Source organism: Quercus suber, unplaced genomic scaffold (assembly GCF_002906115.3).
Source record: "Quercus suber isolate HL8 unplaced genomic scaffold, Cork oak 2.0 scaffold_47, whole genome shotgun sequence".
In the NCBI taxonomy this organism is placed as follows: Eukaryota; Viridiplantae; Streptophyta; class Magnoliopsida; order Fagales; family Fagaceae; genus Quercus; species Quercus suber.
This window is the reverse complement of record NW_027069512.1, coordinates 615,253-635,191: the sequence shown is the minus strand read 5'-3', so window position 1 is coordinate 635,191 and position 19,939 is coordinate 615,253. Positions and strand designations below refer to the sequence as shown.

At 35.1% G+C, this 19,939-nt stretch overlaps 3 protein-coding genes and 1 pseudogene across 3 annotated transcripts; 2 read left to right on the top strand and 2 right to left on the bottom strand.

Annotated features, from left to right (window-relative positions):
* The first annotated feature begins 3,009 nt into the window (after positions 1–3,009).
* LOC112012547 (F-box protein At3g56470) lies at positions 3,010–5,461 on the top strand. Its single transcript, XM_024044921.2, has 2 exons — positions 3,010–3,217; positions 4,028–5,461. The coding sequence occupies exon 2, from the start codon at positions 4,101–4,103 to the stop codon at positions 5,043–5,045; it is 945 nt and encodes a 314-aa protein (XP_023900689.2). The 5' UTR covers positions 3,010–3,217; positions 4,028–4,100; the 3' UTR covers positions 5,046–5,461.
* Positions 5,462–6,013: 552 nt separating this feature from the next.
* Positions 6,014–8,018, bottom strand: LOC136066805 (U1 small nuclear ribonucleoprotein C-like; annotated as a pseudogene).
* A 2,025-nt stretch (positions 8,019–10,043) lies between these two features.
* On the top strand, positions 10,044–10,955 carry LOC136066804 (F-box protein At3g56470-like). Its single transcript, XM_065771693.1, has one exon. The coding sequence runs from the start codon at positions 10,044–10,046 to the stop codon at positions 10,953–10,955; it is 912 nt and encodes a 303-aa protein (XP_065627765.1).
* An 851-nt stretch (positions 10,956–11,806) lies between these two features.
* On the bottom strand, positions 11,807–16,845 carry LOC112030665 (U1 small nuclear ribonucleoprotein C). The gene is given in 6 exon segments (XM_065771692.1): positions 11,807–12,144; positions 12,450–12,722; positions 13,383–13,650; positions 13,734–13,775; positions 15,961–16,101; positions 16,519–16,845. Coding segments are annotated over 5 exon segments (1,038 nt in total). The 3' UTR covers positions 11,807–12,144; positions 12,450–12,462.
* Positions 16,846–19,939: the final 3,094 nt, after the last annotated feature.

Here is a 19,939-nt window from a genome sequence, read left to right as displayed (position 1 = left end):
AAAAAAAAAAAAAACTAATAGGCTAACTTTTAGGGGGAGGTGGAAATACCTAAAACGTGTGTTTATTTAAAATAAATAAATAAATAAATTGAAAAACCATGATAGTCTATCATAGCATCTATATAGGATTCTAAAATCCTAAAATTTAGGAATTTTTTTATTTGAAATTGTAAAAAAGAAAAAAAATTTGATGTTCAGTTTGAATTTGAAAACTAAAATCGAGTGGTCCTATTTTATAGGCAATGTTTTTGCAAGAGTTAAAAGACGTAGTTTTTCTAAATTATCCTTTAGTTTTATTTCTACTTAAACCTAGGGAAATAGGGGTATTTTGGAACACAAAAAAAAAAATCCAGTCCAAACAGATGCAGCCCCTTAAATAGTAGTATAGAAAATAATAACTTTAAAAAATTAAAAAAAAAAAAAAAAGAAACAAACAGTTTCTTCCATCTCCTCCCTCTCCTCCACGTATTGTAAAATTCCCACCATTGAAAAAAAAAAAACACTTGCCTCAAATCCACGTTCAGATCCTATCAAAAAAAAAAAAAAAAAAAAGACCACGTTCATTCGGATTACAACTTCCAAAAAAACTGAAGCAATTATAAAAATTCATGTTGCCATTTTAATTTTTAACCCAAGGGGTGAAGGTCTTGCCACTGTTTGACATCAAATATGATGACTACCCAGTAACCAGAAATGGTGGATGACACTTTAACAATAACATTTCTCTTTCAGTGTTTGTGCCTTCATGTGTAGGTGAATCTCTTTTATAGACAAGATCATACTGGCCCTTCATATCAAAGGTCAGAATTTTTATTTATTTATTTATTTATTTATATATATATATATATATTTGGTTAAATTATGTTTCTCTTTTTGATCTGACGTTTACTAACACACCACCAAATTCTTATCCTCTGAAACTTTTTTTTTTTTTGACAGACTTATCCTTTTTGACCTTAAAGGCTACCCAATTCCAATGAAAACTTATTTCACTTTGTCATACTAGCCTGTGAGCCACGCTTAGAGGCTATTCTATTTTTGTTTGGTAGAAGTTAATAGTTTTCATTCATAATTATTGAAAGTTATTATATTTTTTAATTACAAAAGTATTTAAGGGTTTGGTGAGATTTATACCAAAAAATTATTTCACTCGTAGATGTATAAATTTCATCCCACCGTAGGTTTTTTTGTGATTGAAAAATGTAGCAACTTTGAATAATAATGAATGAAATTGTTGTTTTAATTCAAATCTCACATGAAGTGGTTGCTATCTAAGAAATTGTTATAAAAATAAAATATCTTTTGTAATAGAAACTATATTTATCATTTGTAAAGTTTTCATTCATCATTATTGGAAGTTACTATATTTTTCAATTACAAAAATATTTAGGGGTTTGATGATATTTATACCAAAAAATTATTTCACTCGTAGATGCAGAAATTTCATCACACCCTAGATTTTTTTGTGATTAAAAAATGTAGCAATTTTGAATAATAATGAATGACCTCACATGAAGTGGTTGTTATCTAAGAAATTGTTTTAAAAAAATTCCTTTTGTAACAGAAACTAAATTTATCATTTGTATAATTCTATGTGAAATTCAATTTTCATTTTTTTAATAATTATTAATTTACTTCATCAAAAATATTATGAAGGTAGTTGCTAAATTTTAAATTTAAGCTCTTTTTAACTTTTGTTATGAATGTGTAGTAAGTGGCTAACTTTTAGGATTTAAAAACTAAATTTTAGGATTAAACAAAAATTGATAATTATTATTAAGCATGTGCTCAGAGGCTCTTTTTTTTTTTTTTTTTTTGATTAAAAGTTAATAATTTGCATTCATTATAATTTGGAATTACTATATTTTTCAATCATAAAAAAATCTAGGGTGTGATGAAACGCATAATACTTATCACACCACAAACGCATAATACTCATCACATGCTTAGGTTTTTTTTTTTTTTTTTTTTTTTTTGTGAATGAAAAATGTAGTAATCTCAAATTATAATGGATGCAAATTATTAACTTTTACCCAAAAAATAGAAGAGCCTCTGAGCATGCGCGTGCTCAGAGGCTAGTTGTTATTAAGCGCATGCTCAGAACTTCTTCTATTTTTTGAGTAAAAGTTAATAATTTGCATCCATTATAATTTGGAATAATATATTTTTCAATTATAAAAAAAAAAAAAAAAAAAAAAAATCTAGGGGTGTGATGAAACTATAATACTTATCACACACAAACGCATAATACTCATCACAGGCCTAGATTTTTTTTGTAAATGAAAAACGTTGTAATCTCAAAATATAATAGATGCAAATTATTAAATTTTACCCAAAAAATAAAAGAGCCTCTGAGCACGAGCGTGAGCGTGTGCTCAAATGCTAATTATTATATTAAGGTTTTGTAGTTTGGAGGGAAAGTGAAATAGACAGTGGAAAGATGTGGCTAAATATTTTGTAGGAAAATTATGATATTTTTTCTATAAAATTATTTTAATCATAATGGTAAAAACAAATGGCATTTGGTCTAGTGGAACGATTGCCACAACCCTTTTTTTTTTCTTTTTTTTTTTGGGAAATCACAACTTACCTACTTGTTGTTTGGCTGAAATTTAAGTTGTCTACCTTGATTTGAAATTTGACACTTTACCCATCTGAGATTAGCTCGATTAGAGTTTCGTAACCCATCTATGTTAAAAACTGGGCTAAATATGTAATTATGTTCCACTTTTATGTCTCTCTCCTTGAAAGACACACAAAAACATAAAAATACAAGATGATAGAAAAGAATCTAGCGGAACATTGCTTTATGGGATTTCAAATCATATGTAGGCAACTTAAATTTTGATAAAGCCTTATAGTTATACAACTTTAATTTCTGCCAAACCATAAGTGAGTAAATTGTAAATTGTAATTTGAATTTTTTTTTTTTTGGGGGGGAACAAAATGACATCGTTATACACTACTCTAAAAACCCTCCTAGCCGACATATATAGGGTTTTATATTTTTCCGAACAAGAAAAGTAATACAGAAAACTTGATGATTTCTTTTGAACACCATATATATATATATATATATAAAACAAACAACAATACTGGATTTGGCTCAACAAATACAGAAAACCAAACCTCATCGTTGATGGTTTCTTTGGGTGTTCTTTTTCAGAGTCTTTCTTGTACTTTCTAAGATGGGACTCTGTTTTGCAAAAGCATAAAGGTAGACAAGAATCAAGATCATTTGATCAACTTCTTTTCTTTATTTCTTTTTTTGTAAGAATTTTCTCCTTAAAGTTCATGTAACATAGGACTTTCTCATTAAAAGTAAAAAAGTTAATAGCTTTGTTGTTATAACTTTCATTCTCTTCTTCACAGTGAAAATTGAAAGATGGGATTTTTATTCATGGGGTATAGCAACAATGATCAATAAGTTTTTCATTGTGTAAGATGACATGTGAAGTTATCTGAGATTGTACCACAATATGTAAACAAATTGATTCCTACCCGTATTATTATTGTTTATGATTGTTATGACCCAAATGCTGTTGATCATGCAATATATATAGTTTGTACAACACATCACGCAAGGATTATTACGTTTTTTGTAGAAGCACCATTCACAAGCATATAGAACTGTTCTATTCTGTAACATAATCTTATTTCAAAGATTTGATTTTTATAATTTTTTATAGATTGTCTCTAGTGTTATGATATTATGATGTTGCTGAACTAGCAAAATAAACATTGATATGTGTTGTGTTGTGTAATATAACATTCAAAAAAAGCCTGCATCACTATTGCAGTCGGATATCAACTTGAAGTATTGAGTGCATTGGCTTTGATTAGAAGTATCAGCACAAAGACACCTACTTTCATTCATAACTATTCAAAAATTATGCAAGGGAAAAACTCTCTTTGAACAAACTACTAATAATTAAATATTGTGCTCACATGTTTGTTTTCATTTGAGTATTTTCATCTGCAATGCCTTATTATTTTTCTCACTTATAATGTTATGTTATGTGCTCAGAGAACCTAGTTGCGCTAGCAATGGCAAAGTAACAGCAAGACAACTCGGTATTCTTAGAGTCGAAGAAAGTAGTATGACCTCTTCAAAAAAAAGAAAAGAAAGTGGTATGACAGGACTTTGGTCTGGTCTTCCTGCAGACCTTCTATCATTAATTGTGGATCGATTAGGCCTAATTGAGCTTCTGAGTTTTCATGGTGTATGTAAGGCTTGGAGAGCTGCTGCATCCACAGCTTTATCTAAGATTGAAGCCTCAGCCAATCATAAACCCTGGTTTCTAATCTATGGTGAAAATTCACAATGCCATTTGTATAATGAATCTGGAAGAAGGTACACTACTAGCATCCCAGAATTGGATGGAGCAACTTGCATTGCATCACACCAAGGATGGATTCTTGTATTTAAAGGAGGCTCAATGTTCTTCTACTACCCATTCTCTCATGCAAAAATAGATATTCCTACGTTTCCCCTTTCGGTACTCTCTAACCATGCTGCAGCATTTTCATCTCCTCCCACCACTCTTGAATGCATTGTTGCTGTCATGCATCGTGACATTATGTCTGGATTCTCGCTGTATGTTCTTCAACGTGGAGCTAATGCATGGGCTAAGTGTGAACTCGTTCAATTTTATAATGTAAGGGAATTAGGTAGTGCTATATACGGGAATCAAAATTTCTATTTTTTTGACAAAATAAACAAACTAATTACCTTCTCTGTCAAGGACAAAACCTGTGTACAGCACACTCTACTTAAGAATGAGAATTCAACCACCATAAAGCATCTCCCATATGTTCGTAGTAAGAGTCATTTTGTGAGAAGAAACATGAAGAAGAAATTGGGACTGGATGAAGATGTTTCAATTTCTATCTGTGGAACAGTGGTACAGAATGATAGCACTGACATTATTATATGTAATGAGGAAGTTGAGTCTGCTGAAGAATTTGAAAGCCGTTACCTCAAAGGGGTATGGATCCAACCAAGATTTTTTCACCTCTCTCCAAATCAGAGCTGGTCATTTTGAGGGCTGATTTCTTCCTGCTATTTTTTTAGCAAAATTTTACTCGTACTTTCTCTTGTATTATAGGAACACTGAGATTTCACCTCTCTCAATATCAGAGTTGGTCACTTTGAGGGCTTGATTTTTTATAGCTCTTATTTTTTAGCTAAGTTTTGCTCGTTATACTTTCTATTGTATTATTTGGAACACTGAGATCAATGACTTTGTTCTCACGTAAAGAGTTGAATTCGAATTGGTTTCTTTGGGAAAAAAGAGCACTAAATTGTTGTCTACTAATCAATGTAGTGTAGTGTAGTATAGGCTGTATAGCGTAAGCATTATGCCAGGATTTGGGGGTTTGTAATTGCTTTTTTAGGGACACCCTGCAATATATATGCCCCAAGAGTATTAAGCATATATTGATTTGTGTAACATTGTTGTTCATGGCATTAGTGCCCCAACCTAGTTAAATTGTAAATTACTAAATTTCTTTTTCCTTTGCCTTTATTTCTTGAAAAAAACATTAAAGCAAGAAAAATATAATGCAAGCGTAGCATTGAAGATGCATTTTGGTCCACAACTCACACCTTCAAAATGACATACCCCATAAATACATGTATATGAGTATAGAAGCTTCAATCAAGTTGCTAGTATTATGTCCGAGAAAATAACGATTATTGAGTGTAAAGGAGGCAAGTGATCTCTTTCCAATATTTCGTATATTTTAAATGGGCAGATGGTAAAATACCAGTGCCAATCAATCCAAGGAGTGACAAACTAATAGGAAATAAAGCTGTAAAATTGGCATGAGGACAACAAGCCACAGGATGGGCAAGGACCTTATTGGAGCCAAGTTATCTTCAAGCCCCAGTGCCATTCTAACAAAAAAAAGGTCCTTGAACACAATTTCTTTTTACTTAGTGAGACGAGGGAAGAGAAAGGGGGTTGCAGGAAGCCACAAACCGAGGACCCAAACAAAATTACAATACGGATTGGCCAAAAATTATGTCTTTTCCTTGCAACCAGCACTTGCTTGCGAATTGGTTTCTGAATACATATTTCAAGCAATAATTGCTGCTACAGCATAAGAGAATGTCAAAGTAGATAATAACTCTCTGTAAGCCGTTCTTTTCCAGTAGCAACAACTAGATATGCATCTATGACATGATTCTTACAAAAATGAGAATGCACAACTATTCTTTATGTTCAGCATCAGGTGACAAGCTCTAAATGCACATTACACAGTGAGAACTGAAAATCACTGGACCAAATGATGGAAATCCCAACATAGGAGTTGAACCACAAGAATTTCTTGGCTTGCTTCATTTGCCTGTGACAAGAGCATAATCACTAATGTCACCATCATAAATACAGGGTATGATACTTGGAGCATCAAACAGATGTACTTATCAAAAAAAACAAATTAAAGACATGGAGGATTTATGTAATTTTCTTCAATTATATTAAGGATATACAATAGAATCTATATTAGTCTTCAATAGTCACAAGAGTTGATAAAAGAAAATAAAAATGTGGGGAATTTCATTTAAAACTGCCTTAGAGTCCCACCTATTGTAAGTTAGAAACAATATATATTTCAGTTTTTTAAGATATTAGATATGGAAATAAACCAACCAGAAGATCAAGGCTAATGATTAGTCTCAGGAGCTTGAGTGTTGGCATTGAGACTATCATAGCCTCCACCTGTTGATGACACTGGATTGGCTTGATACAATGATGGTGTGACCATAGGTGGTGCACTGTTGGAAGAGGTGGGTGCTGCTGTGCTTCCAGGAACTGTTGTGGCTACACTACCAGGAGGCCTTGGAATAGGATTTAATTAAGCAGGTAAGGAAGGAGCACCAGGTGGAGCCATCATGGGTGCCATTGCCGGAGAAGGCATATAACCTGCCAAACCCAAGAGAATTATTTAACATAACACATTGCCACACGCTTATGGACAAAGAAAAGTTTGCATTGCATGTCTTGCACATGGATCAAACATTGTGTACCAAGATCACACATTAAATATAAACCTGGAAGAGAACCAGCATCAAATTTATATTCCATATGTCTGACAAAGGAGTTTAGGGTAGAACCATTGGATTGATGAAACATAGTGATAATTTTTTAATGTAGTAAACATGCAGACACAAATCATAATAATCTGCCAATGTTCTTGTCTATCCACCATTTGATTGCTAAATGTTGGGAACCTAATTAAAGATGGATGGCATACAGCAGCAAAAAGTTGGGAAGCGGACATGACCGACAGATCCTGGCTGGATCAGGGCTGGGATAGTGGCACCCAGTCCTAACCAGTTTAAAAAGGTTTGCTCATGGGAGAGAGCAATAGCATCCCAATTCAGTGATTTCCTCACTAGTTCACGCAAATAACAAAAGAAAGAAAACAGATGTGCACAATAATATCAACTAGTAGTGGCAAAAGCAATGCACCAAGTCAAAGAAAGATAGCAGGCACAGATGAAGCCAAACAATTCAAAATATGAAAATCTACATGCAAAATGTGCTAACACAAGGATAAATGCAAAATGTGTTTCATTTTACCTGGAGCACCAAGGGGTCTTTGCAAAACAGGAGGCCTAATCCCTGGGATTAATGGTGAACTTCCAGGTAACTGTGTGCTACCAGGCATCAGCATAACAGGTGTAGGTAGAACAGGAAGGCGGGGCCTCTGAACCATTAGATGTTGATTGTAAGCAGCACCAACCTGCTGGAATGCTGCAGTTTGCCCAAGATGTTCCTTAATCCTTTGGTCAATGAAGTTTTGAGTTTGTGCCTCCTCAAATTGTTGATAGTATGACCTAACATTTGCCTATATTTATTAAAATAATTAGCATATAAATATAATTAAGAGAGAGAGAGAGAGAGAGAGAGAAAGAGAGATATGTGAAGTACCTTATGTTTGTAACCTGCATTGTGCTGCTTTCTCACAGATGGCTGAGATAGAAAGACGATATCATCAACAATATAAAATTAAAAACATTCATTATGTCAATTTCTAGGAGCTGTAACTATGATATACAGGAGAAGGCACATTAACAATTTCAAACTTCAAAGGACATAGATACCGGTAAACCATGCAAATTTTCATGGTTAACACTTTTTATGAATAACATAAAATTTTATTAAACAAACACACAAATCCAAGGACACTGAGAATACATAAGAGAAACACTAAAAACATAAAAATAAAAAATAAACAAGGCAATGAACAACAATGAAGTGCTCTTCTACCCTTTAAAAACTTTGTACCCATTGCACAAGCTCCTCTTTCTGCGGGGTCTTGAACTGAGAGAGGTGGTTAGTAAGCAATCATACGAACAACTTTTAAGGAACTAATTCCCGGACTTGAATCCTCAATGTATTGTTTGAATGGAGGACACTTGTCATCACACCAAGGTCTAGAGTCAGACTCTAAGCAATATTGTATCCTTGATATTTAAAAATCCTAAAATACTATTTACAACATCTTAAGTTTGAGGTTGTTTCTAAATCGGCCCCTTGACTATGAAAACTTTTCATTTACACTGTGGAGTATTACAATAATGTCAATGTGCCCTTTCTGTCAACATCCATTAGAATCTTGCAATTAACCCACACAAAAAATGACATCATTTTCAGGAAGGTTAATAGCAAAAATGTGACGGACCATAATGGTAGGAGCACATTGACGTCATTATAATATTCGAGGGTGAAAATTGCAAGCTTTGAGACACCGACTTAAAAGCTACCACAAACTTAAAGAGTGTGTAAAGTGCATTTTTAGCATTTTGAAAATCATAAGAACCCAGAAGATCCCCACAACACAAGACTCACCAAATAGAGCTCCCACGTAAATAATAATAAGAATAACAATTCAACTTCAATCTAAGACCTCGATCAAGTTCACAAAGATAAACCCATCAGCTCCTAGTAAAAGACATCATGTACAAGAAAAACCACACTTTTATTAACAAACAATACCAAACATATGAGGAGTCATCGCATTTGCATGATTTGGTTCAATATTGACATAAATCCTTAAACAGACATACATATAATCCAAATGCACCAAACAATTTAAGAGAGAGAGAGAGACTTATAGAATTGTGAGTCAAGTAGGTGTCACAGTAATCACAGTAGTAGCGAGGCATGGTTGTGTTGAATTGAAACCCTAAGGTTAAGAGAGAGAAAGAGAGAGAAGAGCAAACATGGTTTTAAAAACTGGTACGGTAAAAGAACCGAAAAAGGAGCTAATTACCGGTTTTATGGTCACTGATGGTTGAAACAGTAACGTCATAAATAATTTAATTATTATTTATTTAAATTATATAAATAATTAAAAGCAAAACCCAGAAACAGATCAGCCCCAAAACCAAAATTTTAATAAGAGTCAAACTGTTGGTCTTAGATTGAAGCAGCACTCAACATTTCTAAGCACAATAGTAAACCACCACTAAATTTTTATCCATAAAATGTAAAACCCAGAACCAAAATATTAAACTTTTTAATCTTAGATTGAAGCAGCACTCAAAATTCCCAAGCACAATACTAAAACACCACCAAAATCCATATATTATCTATACCAGTTAATTGAGGGCGTATAGGTATAAGACTTAATTTTCCACTCTATTGTGTTGTGTTGTGTAATATAACATTCAAAAAAAGCCTGCATCACTATTGCAGTCGGATATCAACTTGAAGTATTGAGTGCATTGGCTTTGATTAGAAGTATCAGCACAAAGACACCTACTTTCATTCATAACTATTCAAAAATTATGCAAGGGAAAAACTCTCTTTGAACAAACTACTAATAATTAAATATTGTGCTCACATGTTTGTTTTCATTTGAGTATTTTCATCTGCAATGCCTTATTATTTTTCTCACTTATAATGTTATGTTATGTGCTCAGAGAACCTAGTTGCGCTAGCAATGGCAAAGTAACAGCAAGACAACTCGGTATTCTTAGAGTCGAAGAAAGTAGTATGACCTCTTCAAAAAAAAGAAAAGAAAGTGGTATGACAGGACTTTGGTCTGGTCTTCCTGCAGACCTTCTATCATTAATTGTGGATCGATTAGGCCTAATTGAGCTTCTGAGTTTTCATGGTGTATGTAAGGCTTGGAGAGCTGCTGCATCCACAGCTTTATCTAAGATTGAAGCCTCAGCCAATCATAAACCCTGGTTTCTAATCTATGGTGAAAATTCACAATGCCATTTGTATAATGAATCTGGAAGAAGGTACACTACTAGCATCCCAGAATTGGATGGAGCAACTTGCATTGCATCACACCAAGGATGGATTCTTGTATTTAAAGGAGGCTCAATGTTCTTCTACTACCCATTCTCTCATGCAAAAATAGATATTCCTACGTTTCCCCTTTCGGTACTCTCTAACCATGCTGCAGCATTTTCATCTCCTCCCACCACTCTTGAATGCATTGTTGCTGTCATGCATCGTGACATTATGTCGGGATTCTCGCTGTATGTTCTTCAACGTGGAGCTAATGCATGGGCTAAGTGTGAACTCGTTCAATTTTATAATGTAAGGGAATTAGGTAGTGCTATATACGGGAATCAAAATTTCTATTTTTTTGACAAAATAAACAAACTAATTACCTTCTCTGTCAAGGACAAAACCTGTGTACAGCACACTCTACTTAAGAATGAGAATTCAACCACCATAAAGCGTCTCCCATATGTTCGTAGTAAGAGTCATTTTGTGAGAAGAAACATGAAGAAGAAATTGGGACTGGGTGAAGATGTTTCAATTTCTATCTGTGGAACAGTGGTACAGAATGATAGCACTGACATTATTATATGTAATGAGGAAGTTGAGTCTGCTGAAGAATTTGAAAGCTGTTACCTCAAAGGGGTATGGATCCAACCAAGATTTTTTCACCTCTCTCAAAATCAGAGTTGGTCACTTTGAGGGCTTGATTTTTTATAGCTCTTATTTCTTAGCTAAGTTTTACTCGTTATACTTTCTATTGTATTATTTGGAACACTGAGATCAATGACTTTGTTCTCACGTAAAGAGTTGACTTCGAATTGGTTTCTTTGGGAAAAAAGAGCACTAAATTGTTGTCTACTAATCAATGTAGTGTAGTGTAGTATAGCGTAAGCATTATGCCAGGATTTGGGGGTTTGTAATTGCTTTTTTAAGGACACCCTGCAATATATATGCCCCAAGAGTATTAAGCATATATTGATTTGTGTAACATTGTTGTTCAGGGCATTAGTGCCCCAACCTAGTTAAATTGTAAATTACTAAATTTCTTTTTCCTTTGCCTTTATTTCTTGAAAAAAAACATTAAAGCAAGAAAAATATAATGCAAGCGTAGTATTGAAGATGCATTTTGGTCCACAACTCACACCTTCAAAATGACATACCCCATATGTACATGTATATGAGTATAGAAGCTTCAATCAAGTTGCTAGTATTATGCCCGAGAAAATAACGATTATTAAGTGTAAAGGAGGCAAGTGATCTCTTTCCAATATTTCGTATATTTTAAATGGGGCAGATGGTAAAATATCAGTGCCAATCAATCCAAGGAGTGACAAACTAATAGGAAATAAAGCAGTAAAATTGGCATGAGGACAACAAGCCACAGGATGGGCAAGGACCTTATTGGAGCCAAGTTATCTTCAAGCCCCAGTGCCATTCTAACAAAAAAAAGGTCCTCGAACACAATTTCTTTTTACTTAGTGAGACGAGGGAAGAGAAAGGGGGTTGCAGGAAGCCACAAACCGAGGACCCAAACAAAATTACAATACGGATTGGCCAAAAATTATGTCTTTTCCTTGCAACCAGCACTTGCTTGCGAATTGGTTTCTGAATACATATTTCAAGCAATAATTGCTGCTACAGCATAAGAGAATGTCAAAGTAGATAATAACTCTCTGTAAGCCGTTCTTTTCCAGTAGCAACAACTAGATATGCATCTATGACATGATTCTTACAAAAATGAGAATGCACAACTATTCTTTATGTTCAGCATCAGGTGACAAGCTCTAAATGCACATTACACAGTGAGAACTGAAAATCACTGGACCAAATGATGGAAATCCCAACATAGGAGTTGAACCACAAGAATTTCTTGGCTTGCTTCATTTGCCTGTGACAAGAGCATAATCACTAATGTCACCATCATAAATACAGGGTATGATACTTGGAGCATCAAACAGATGTACTTATCAAAAAAAACAAATTAAAGACATGGAGGATTTATGTAATTTTCTTCAATTATATTAAGGATATACAATAGAATCTATATTAGTCTTCAATAGTCACAAGAGTTGATAAAAGAAAATAAAAATGTGGGGAATTTCATTTAAAACTGCCTTAGAGTCCCACCTATTGTAAGTTAGAAACAATATATATTTCAGTTTTTTAAGATATTAGATATGGAAATAAACCAACCAGAAGATCAAGGCTAATGATTAGTCTCAGGAGCTTGAGTGTTGGCATTGAGACTATCATAGCCTCCACCTGTTGATGACACTGGATTGGCTTGATACAATGATGGTGTGACCATAGGTGGTGCACTGTTGGAAGAGGTGGGTGCTGCTGTGCTTCCAGGAACTGTTGTGGCTACACTACCAGGAGGCCTTGGAATAGGATTTAATTAAGCAGGTAAGGAAGGAGCACCAGGTGGAGCCATCATGGGTGCCATTGCCGGAGAAGGCATATAACCTGCCAAACCCAAGAGAATTATTTAACATAACACATTGCCACACGCTTATGGACAAAGAAAAGTTTGCATTGCATGTCTTGCACATGGATCAAACATTGTGTACCAAGATCACACATTAAATATAAACCTGGAAGAGAACCAGCATCAAATTTATATTCCATATGTCTGACAAAGGAGTTTAGGGTAGAACCATTGGATTGATGAAACATAGTGATAATTTTTTAATGTAGTAAACATGCAGACACAAATCATAATAATCTGCCAATGTTCTTGTCTATCCACCATTTGATTGCTAAATGTTGGGAACCTAATTAAAGATGGATGGCATACAGCAGCAAAAAGTTGGGAAGCGGACATGACCGACAGATCCTGGCTGGATCAGGGCTGGGATAGTGGCACCCAGTCCTAACCAGTTTAAAAAGGTTTGCTCATGGGAGAGAGCAATAGCATCCCAATTCAGTGATTTCCTCACTAGTTCACGCAAATAACAAAAGAAAGAAAACAGATGTGCACAATAATATCAACTAGTAGTGGCAAAAGCAATGCACCAAGTCAAAGAAAGATAGCAGGCACAGATGAAGCCAAACAATTCAAAATATGAAAATCTACATGCAAAATGTGCTAACACAAGGATAAATGCAAAATGTGTTTCATTTTACCTGGAGCACCAAGGGGTCTTTGCAAAACAGGAGGCCTAATCCCTGGGATTAATGGTGAACTTCCAGGTAACTGTGTGCTACCAGGCATCAGCATAACAGGTGTAGGTAGAACAGGAAGGCGGGGCCTCTGAACCATTAGATGTTGATTGTAAGCAGCACCAACCTGCTGGAATGCTGCAGTTTGCCCAAGATGTTCCTTAATCCTTTGGTCAATGAAGTTTTGAGTTTGTGCCTCCTCAAATTGTTGATAGTATGACCTAACATTTGCCTATATTTATTAAAATAATTAGCATATAAATATAATTAAGAGAGAGAGAGAGAGAGAGAGAGAAAGAGAGATATGTGAAGTACCTTATGTTTGTAACCTGCATTGTGCTGCTTTCTCACAGATGGCTGAGATAGAAAGACGATATCATCAACAATATAAAATTAAAAACATTCATTATGTCAATTTCTAGGAGCTGTAACTATGATATACAGGAGAAGGCACATTAACAATTTCAAACTTCAAAGGACATAGATACCGGTAAACCATGCAAATTTTCATGGTTAACACTTTTTATGAATAACATAAAATTTTATTAAACAAACACACAAATCCAAGGACACTGAGAATACATAAGAGAAACACTAAAAACATAAAAATAAAAAATAAACAAGGCAATGAACAACAATGAAGTGCTCTTCTACCCTTTAAAAACTTTGTACCCATTGCACAAGCTCCTCTTTCTGCGGGGTCTTGAACTGAGAGAGGTGGTTAGTAAGCAATCATACGAACAACTTTTAAGGAACTAATTCCCGGACTTGAATCCTCAATGTATTGTTTGAATGGAGGACACTTGTCATCACACCAAGGTCTAGAGTCAGACTCTAAGCAATATTGTATCCTTGATATTTAAAAATCCTAAAATACTATTTACAACATCTTAAGTTTGAGGTTGTTTCTAAATCGGCCCCTTGACTATGAAAACTTTTCATTTACACTGTGGAGTATTACAATAATGTCAATGTGCCCTTTCTGTCAACATCCATTAGAATCTTGCAATTAACCCACACAAAAAATGACATCATTTTCAGGAAGGTTAATAGCAAAAATGTGACGGACCATAATGGTAGGAGCACATTGACGTCATTATAATATTCGAGGGTGAAAATTGCAAGCTTTGAGACACCGACTTAAAAGCTACCACAAACTTAAAGAGTGTGTAAAGTGCATTTTTAGCATTTTGAAAATCATAAGAACCCAGAAGATCCCCACAACACAAGACTCACCAAATAGAGCTCCCACGTAAATAATAATAAGAATAACAATTCAACTTCAATCTAAGACCTCGATCAAGTTCACAAAGATAAACCCATCAGCTCCTAGTAAAAGACATCATGTACAAGAAAAACCACACTTTTATTAACAAACAATACCAAACATATGAGGAGTCATCGCATTTGCATGATTTGGTTCAATATTGACATAAATCCTTAAACAGACATACATATAATCCAAATGCACCAAACAATTTAAGAGAGAGAGAGAGACTTATAGAATTGTGAGTCAAGTAGGTGTCACAGTAATCACAGTAGTAGCGAGGCATGGTTGTGTTGAATTGAAACCCTAAGGTTAAGAGAGAGAAAGAGAGAGAAGAGCAAACATGGTTTTAAAAACTGGTACGGTAAAAGAACCGAAAAAGGAGCTAATTACCGGTTTTATGGTCACTGATGGTTGAAACAGTAACGTCATAAATAATTTAATTATTATTTATTTAAATTATATAAATAATTAAAAGCAAAACCCAGAAACAGATCAGCCCCAAAACCAAAATTTTAATAAGAGTCAAACTGTTGGTCTTAGATTGAAGCAGCACTCAACATTTCTAAGCACAATAGTAAACCACCACTAAATTTTTATCCATAAAATGTAAAACCCAGAACCAAAATATTAAACTTTTTAATCTTAGATTGAAGCAGCACTCAAAATTCCCAAGCACAATACTAAAACACCACCAAAATCCATATATTATCTATACCAGTTAATTGAGGGCGTATAGGTATAAGACTTAATTTTCCACTCTACAAGACAAGTAGCATAGTGTAAGTATCTTCATGTTTGTATAGCAATCAAAATCCCAACCACCTATCTACCCTAAACTTTGAATCAAGCTGACTCATTTATTTTCCAACCGATGTTTATTTATCACAGCAGCCCTATTTTACTTCAATGTTGAAGGTTGTTTCAGACAAGTAGTACAAACTTTGTATATCAAATGGCATACATGCATCTCAAATGGTTCCTTTTAACCCTATTTCTTCTAATACTAGTTGCCAGAACTGGTGCCAAAGTTCCAGCAATTATCGTGTTTGGGGACTCATCCGTTGATGCTGGAAACAACAACCAGATCCCAACAAAATTCCCAAGCGCAATATAAAACACCACCAATATATTTCTAAGCACAAAAATAAATAAAAAAACAAAGCAAACCCAATAACAAATCAACCACAAAACCATAGAATTTCACATAAAAACCGAACCTTAGGCTTGAGATTGGAAAAAAAAAAAAATTCAGAGGCGTGCGTGAGGTGAGACCGTGAGAGTGAGGCAGAGAGAGTGAGCTTGAGTTGAGTGAGGCAGAGAGGCAGAGAGCTTGAGACCGTGAGAGTGAGGCAGAGAGGCAGAAAGCTTCAGATGAGGATTGAGGCGGGAGATGAGAGTGTGCGAGTCTAAAGCCTACCCATGAAAAAGGCCCAAGTAATAATGATACCGGCCAAAACGGCGTAGTTTTAGGCTGGGAAAAGGACAAAAAATCCCAACTGGTTAGTAACCGGTTCAACCATGCCGTTCCCAGTTCTTTGGTTGACCGGCTGGTTTTCAAAATTTTCCGGTTTTTAATCTATTTTCGGTTTTTACTTTTTACCCATAACAGGACCGGATTGAAGGCCGGTTCATAATAGTCCATGAAAACACATCCCTAGTTTTTATGTCATCGAAAACTTCCCTGGCTGTAACCAAGCAACCACATTTCACATACATATCCAACATAGCATTTTGCAAATTCAGGCTATAATTCACATTCCTTTTTGTTATATACCCATAGATACTTTTCCCCACAGTTAAGTCCCCTTTGAGCGAGCACACTTAAAGTACAGCAATCATGGTAACCTCATTTGGCTTAACATCATTCACTAACATCAAATTAAACAATTTCAATGCCTCCTCTGAACAATTATGCACCACGTATCCATCAATCATTGAGGTCCAAGTAACCACGTCTCTCACAAAACTTTGATTAAACACTTCACGCGCAAAATCCAAATACCCACGTTCAGCATAAAAATGGACCAACCCATTTCGCACTACCAAATCCGAATCAAAACCCATCTTCCAAACCCAGCAATGAACCGATTGCCCCTCTAAAACTCTACAAAACTGCTCGCACGCCTTGAGTGCAAAAATGAAGCTCCGCCTGTCCATTTCGACGCATTCTTGAGCCATTTGATGAAAAAATGAAAGCCCCACGGTGGGAATTTTGGCTTTACAGTAGCCCCTGATCACAGTGTTCCAGATATAAGTATTGGGTCTTTCAATCTGAGAAAAAAGGACACAGGCATATTGATGTTGGAAAATCTGGTTTTGTATCTCATACAAAACACATAGTGAAAGCAACAAACATAGATCTATTTCATTCATGATTGATAACATGCATTATGTAAATTTCAGAATTTAAGAACAAGATAGCGTACTTTGGTGCGGTAAAATTCAAAACAAAATATTAGAAGTACTTGGGAACACTTTTAATCATCACTCTAATTTCACTTTACGCCCAAGAAATGTGGTCTCTCAATTATTTTCCAATGGAGAATAATCGAGTGGCTTCACTCACACATACACACTATTTCACAATGATGTCTCTCTTAAAATAAAATTTTGTATGTTTCTCCCTTTATAACTAACTAATTATCTAATTGGGTTGGCCTATTAGGCCTTTCCTATTGGGTTTTAGTGTGTGGCTTGGAATGGGATCAAAAGGGACCAATAAGACACTAGCTCCAATAGGCCCTCGACTTTTCTGTCAACTCTTGACAATTCCAAAATTAACATTAATTATATTTAATATCACTATATAAATATAATTGAACTCTAAGCCTTATTAATAAATTATATCCCAATACTTTATTATACATGCAATATCTTCATAAAATATTTGTAGTAATACAAAGTCATAAATTTAGACAACCACTTTGAAGATTACTACATCTTAATTCTTGAGTGCCCGGTTTAATCTTTTAACTTTTTCATCATATATTTATGAAATCCAATTTCATAAATATATACTTTAGTATCTCCTTACTAAAGTGATTAGGCCTAACATTTTGAATAACTAAACTCATTAAACTTATCTCAAAGGAATATTTTATATCTCCGTTAAGAGATTATGAATTCCATCTTGAGAATATATGTTCCATCAACACAAAATGTGGTTGCCCAATATACTGAGGTTTTGATTATGACTTTAGATCTCACTCCTGATATATTAAAACAACCTACATTTCATGATCAGGTCAATTATTCTCTCAGGATTAAGAGTTCATGCAAATATAAGTCATGAGATTTATTATTCATTTGACAATTTATGAAAATAATAAATCTCACAATGGTCCAGTTCAATATGTCTTAACTCTTAAAACATATAAACGTACCAACTAGAAGTCTCCATTTCCATGATCAAGACAAATCATCTTAGTTGATATGTTATAGTCTTCGCAGATGAAATGTCCAATTTCATCACTGACTACGAACTATAATTCTGAATTTACAAAGCACTTGTGATTTATATCTTCTGTGACTTTTCACATAAATCACATACTATGCATCTCATGGACTATATAATAATGTCCAAATATTCATGTTACTATCATTTTAGATAATAATAATAAAAACAACTTTATAAATCATAACATTAAGTCATACATAATGTCATACATAGCATCTTACAATAGGATTTAAGGGCACACATCCTAACAATTGAATGTCACCAGAATCAGCTAAAGTGCAAAATGCTAAAAGGGAAAGTGTGAGTGATGAGGGCAGTGTGGGTCATTTGGGCTTGAATTTGTTTGAGTTGAAGCATGTTGGTGCACGACCCTATGGTTAACAGAGTTAGGTTGGTGATGATTACTTTGGTGGTTCAGTTCCATTTGGCTTTGTTGGTGGAAATTGAAGAGAATGGCCTGAGGCTAAAAGAGTGGAGGTGTAGTTGAGATTTGAGAGTGAGAGCAGAGAGTAGTAGTGAGATCGAGTTTTGAGAAGAAGGAAGAAGGGGTTTCATGTGATGTGAAGTTTGAATCTTTGGCTTCAAAATGCATTACGAAGTACCAAAAAGTTTAGAACAGTGTCTTGTCATGCAAACTAACTGGAGCCTTTGAGAAGAAGAAGAAGAAGAAACATTTCTTTGAAGGTAAATCAAACCCGATTTGTATGAGAGAATGACAAAAAACCAAGAGCTATCTAGAGAGGAGGAAGCTGAGCTTTCTAAGAGCAAGAAGAAGGTCAAAGAAGGACATCACGTTGAGTTTAATGATGGCTTAAGTGAGAGTGGGCATTCACAGGGAGGCCAGAGCTCTTAGGGGGCTGCTAAGAAAACATTCAAAGACAAGTTGGTGGGTGAGATCCCAGGAGCCTATGCTAAGGCATTTGACTTCTCGAACCTCTTAGACATGGAGGCGGATTCAGACGAGGAGGTGGAAGAACTCTGTGAGGGGTTAACAGCGGTAAAACTCACGAGAGAAACCAAACTTTGAATAAGGAAACCATGGTCTAATGTGCTGATAGTTAAGCTTTATGGCATAGCGATAGGTCTTAGTTTTCTCCAATGCAAACTTAACCTACTATGGAAACCGTCTGGGTCTTTGGACTGCATGGATCTTGGTAAAGATTTTTATTCAATTAGGTTCTCGTTAAAAGAAGACATGGATGCAGTTCTTAAAAATGGGTCGTGGTTCATTAGGGGGCACTTTTTATCCATTAGGCCATGGGAGCCCTTTTTCAAGCCGGCTACTGCTAGTGTTTCGTTTATCGCAGTCTAGGTTAGGTTGCATGAACTACCCATGGAGTTATATGAGACGGAAGCTCTTAAACAAATTGGTGAAGCTATGGGGAGAGTTCTTTGGATTGATTCCCATACTGCCATAGAGGCCAGAGGAAGGTATGCAAGGCTTTGTATTCAATTAGATGTCACCAAGCCGCTTATCGACACTATTCTCATAGGAAGGTTTGAACGGCTCATGGTCTATGAAGGGCTTCACAAGCTGTGTTTCTCTTGTGGGAGGATAGAGCATAGGAAGAAATTATGCCTACTCACCATTAAAAAGCCAAAGTCACCAATGAAGAGTGGTTCGATGAGTGTTGGAGAGGATAGGACGTTGTACAAAGGAGCGTTGCCGCATGGGTTGCATGACTCGTCCTGCACTGGCTTAGGTAGTGGAACGGTGAAGGACAGGGGTGCTGGCATAGATGAGGACAAGTACGGTCCTTGGATGCTTGTGACACAAAGAAAGCCTGGGCAGAA

Excerpts from the sequence above, each read along its gene's own strand:
- LOC112012547 (XM_024044921.2), top strand. The coding sequence starts at position 4,101 with ATGACCTCTTCAAAAAAAAGAAAAGAAAGTGGTATGACAGGACTTTGG.
- LOC136066804 (XM_065771693.1), top strand. The coding sequence starts at position 10,044 with ATGACAGGACTTTGGTCTGGTCTTCCTGCAGACCTTCTATCATTAATT.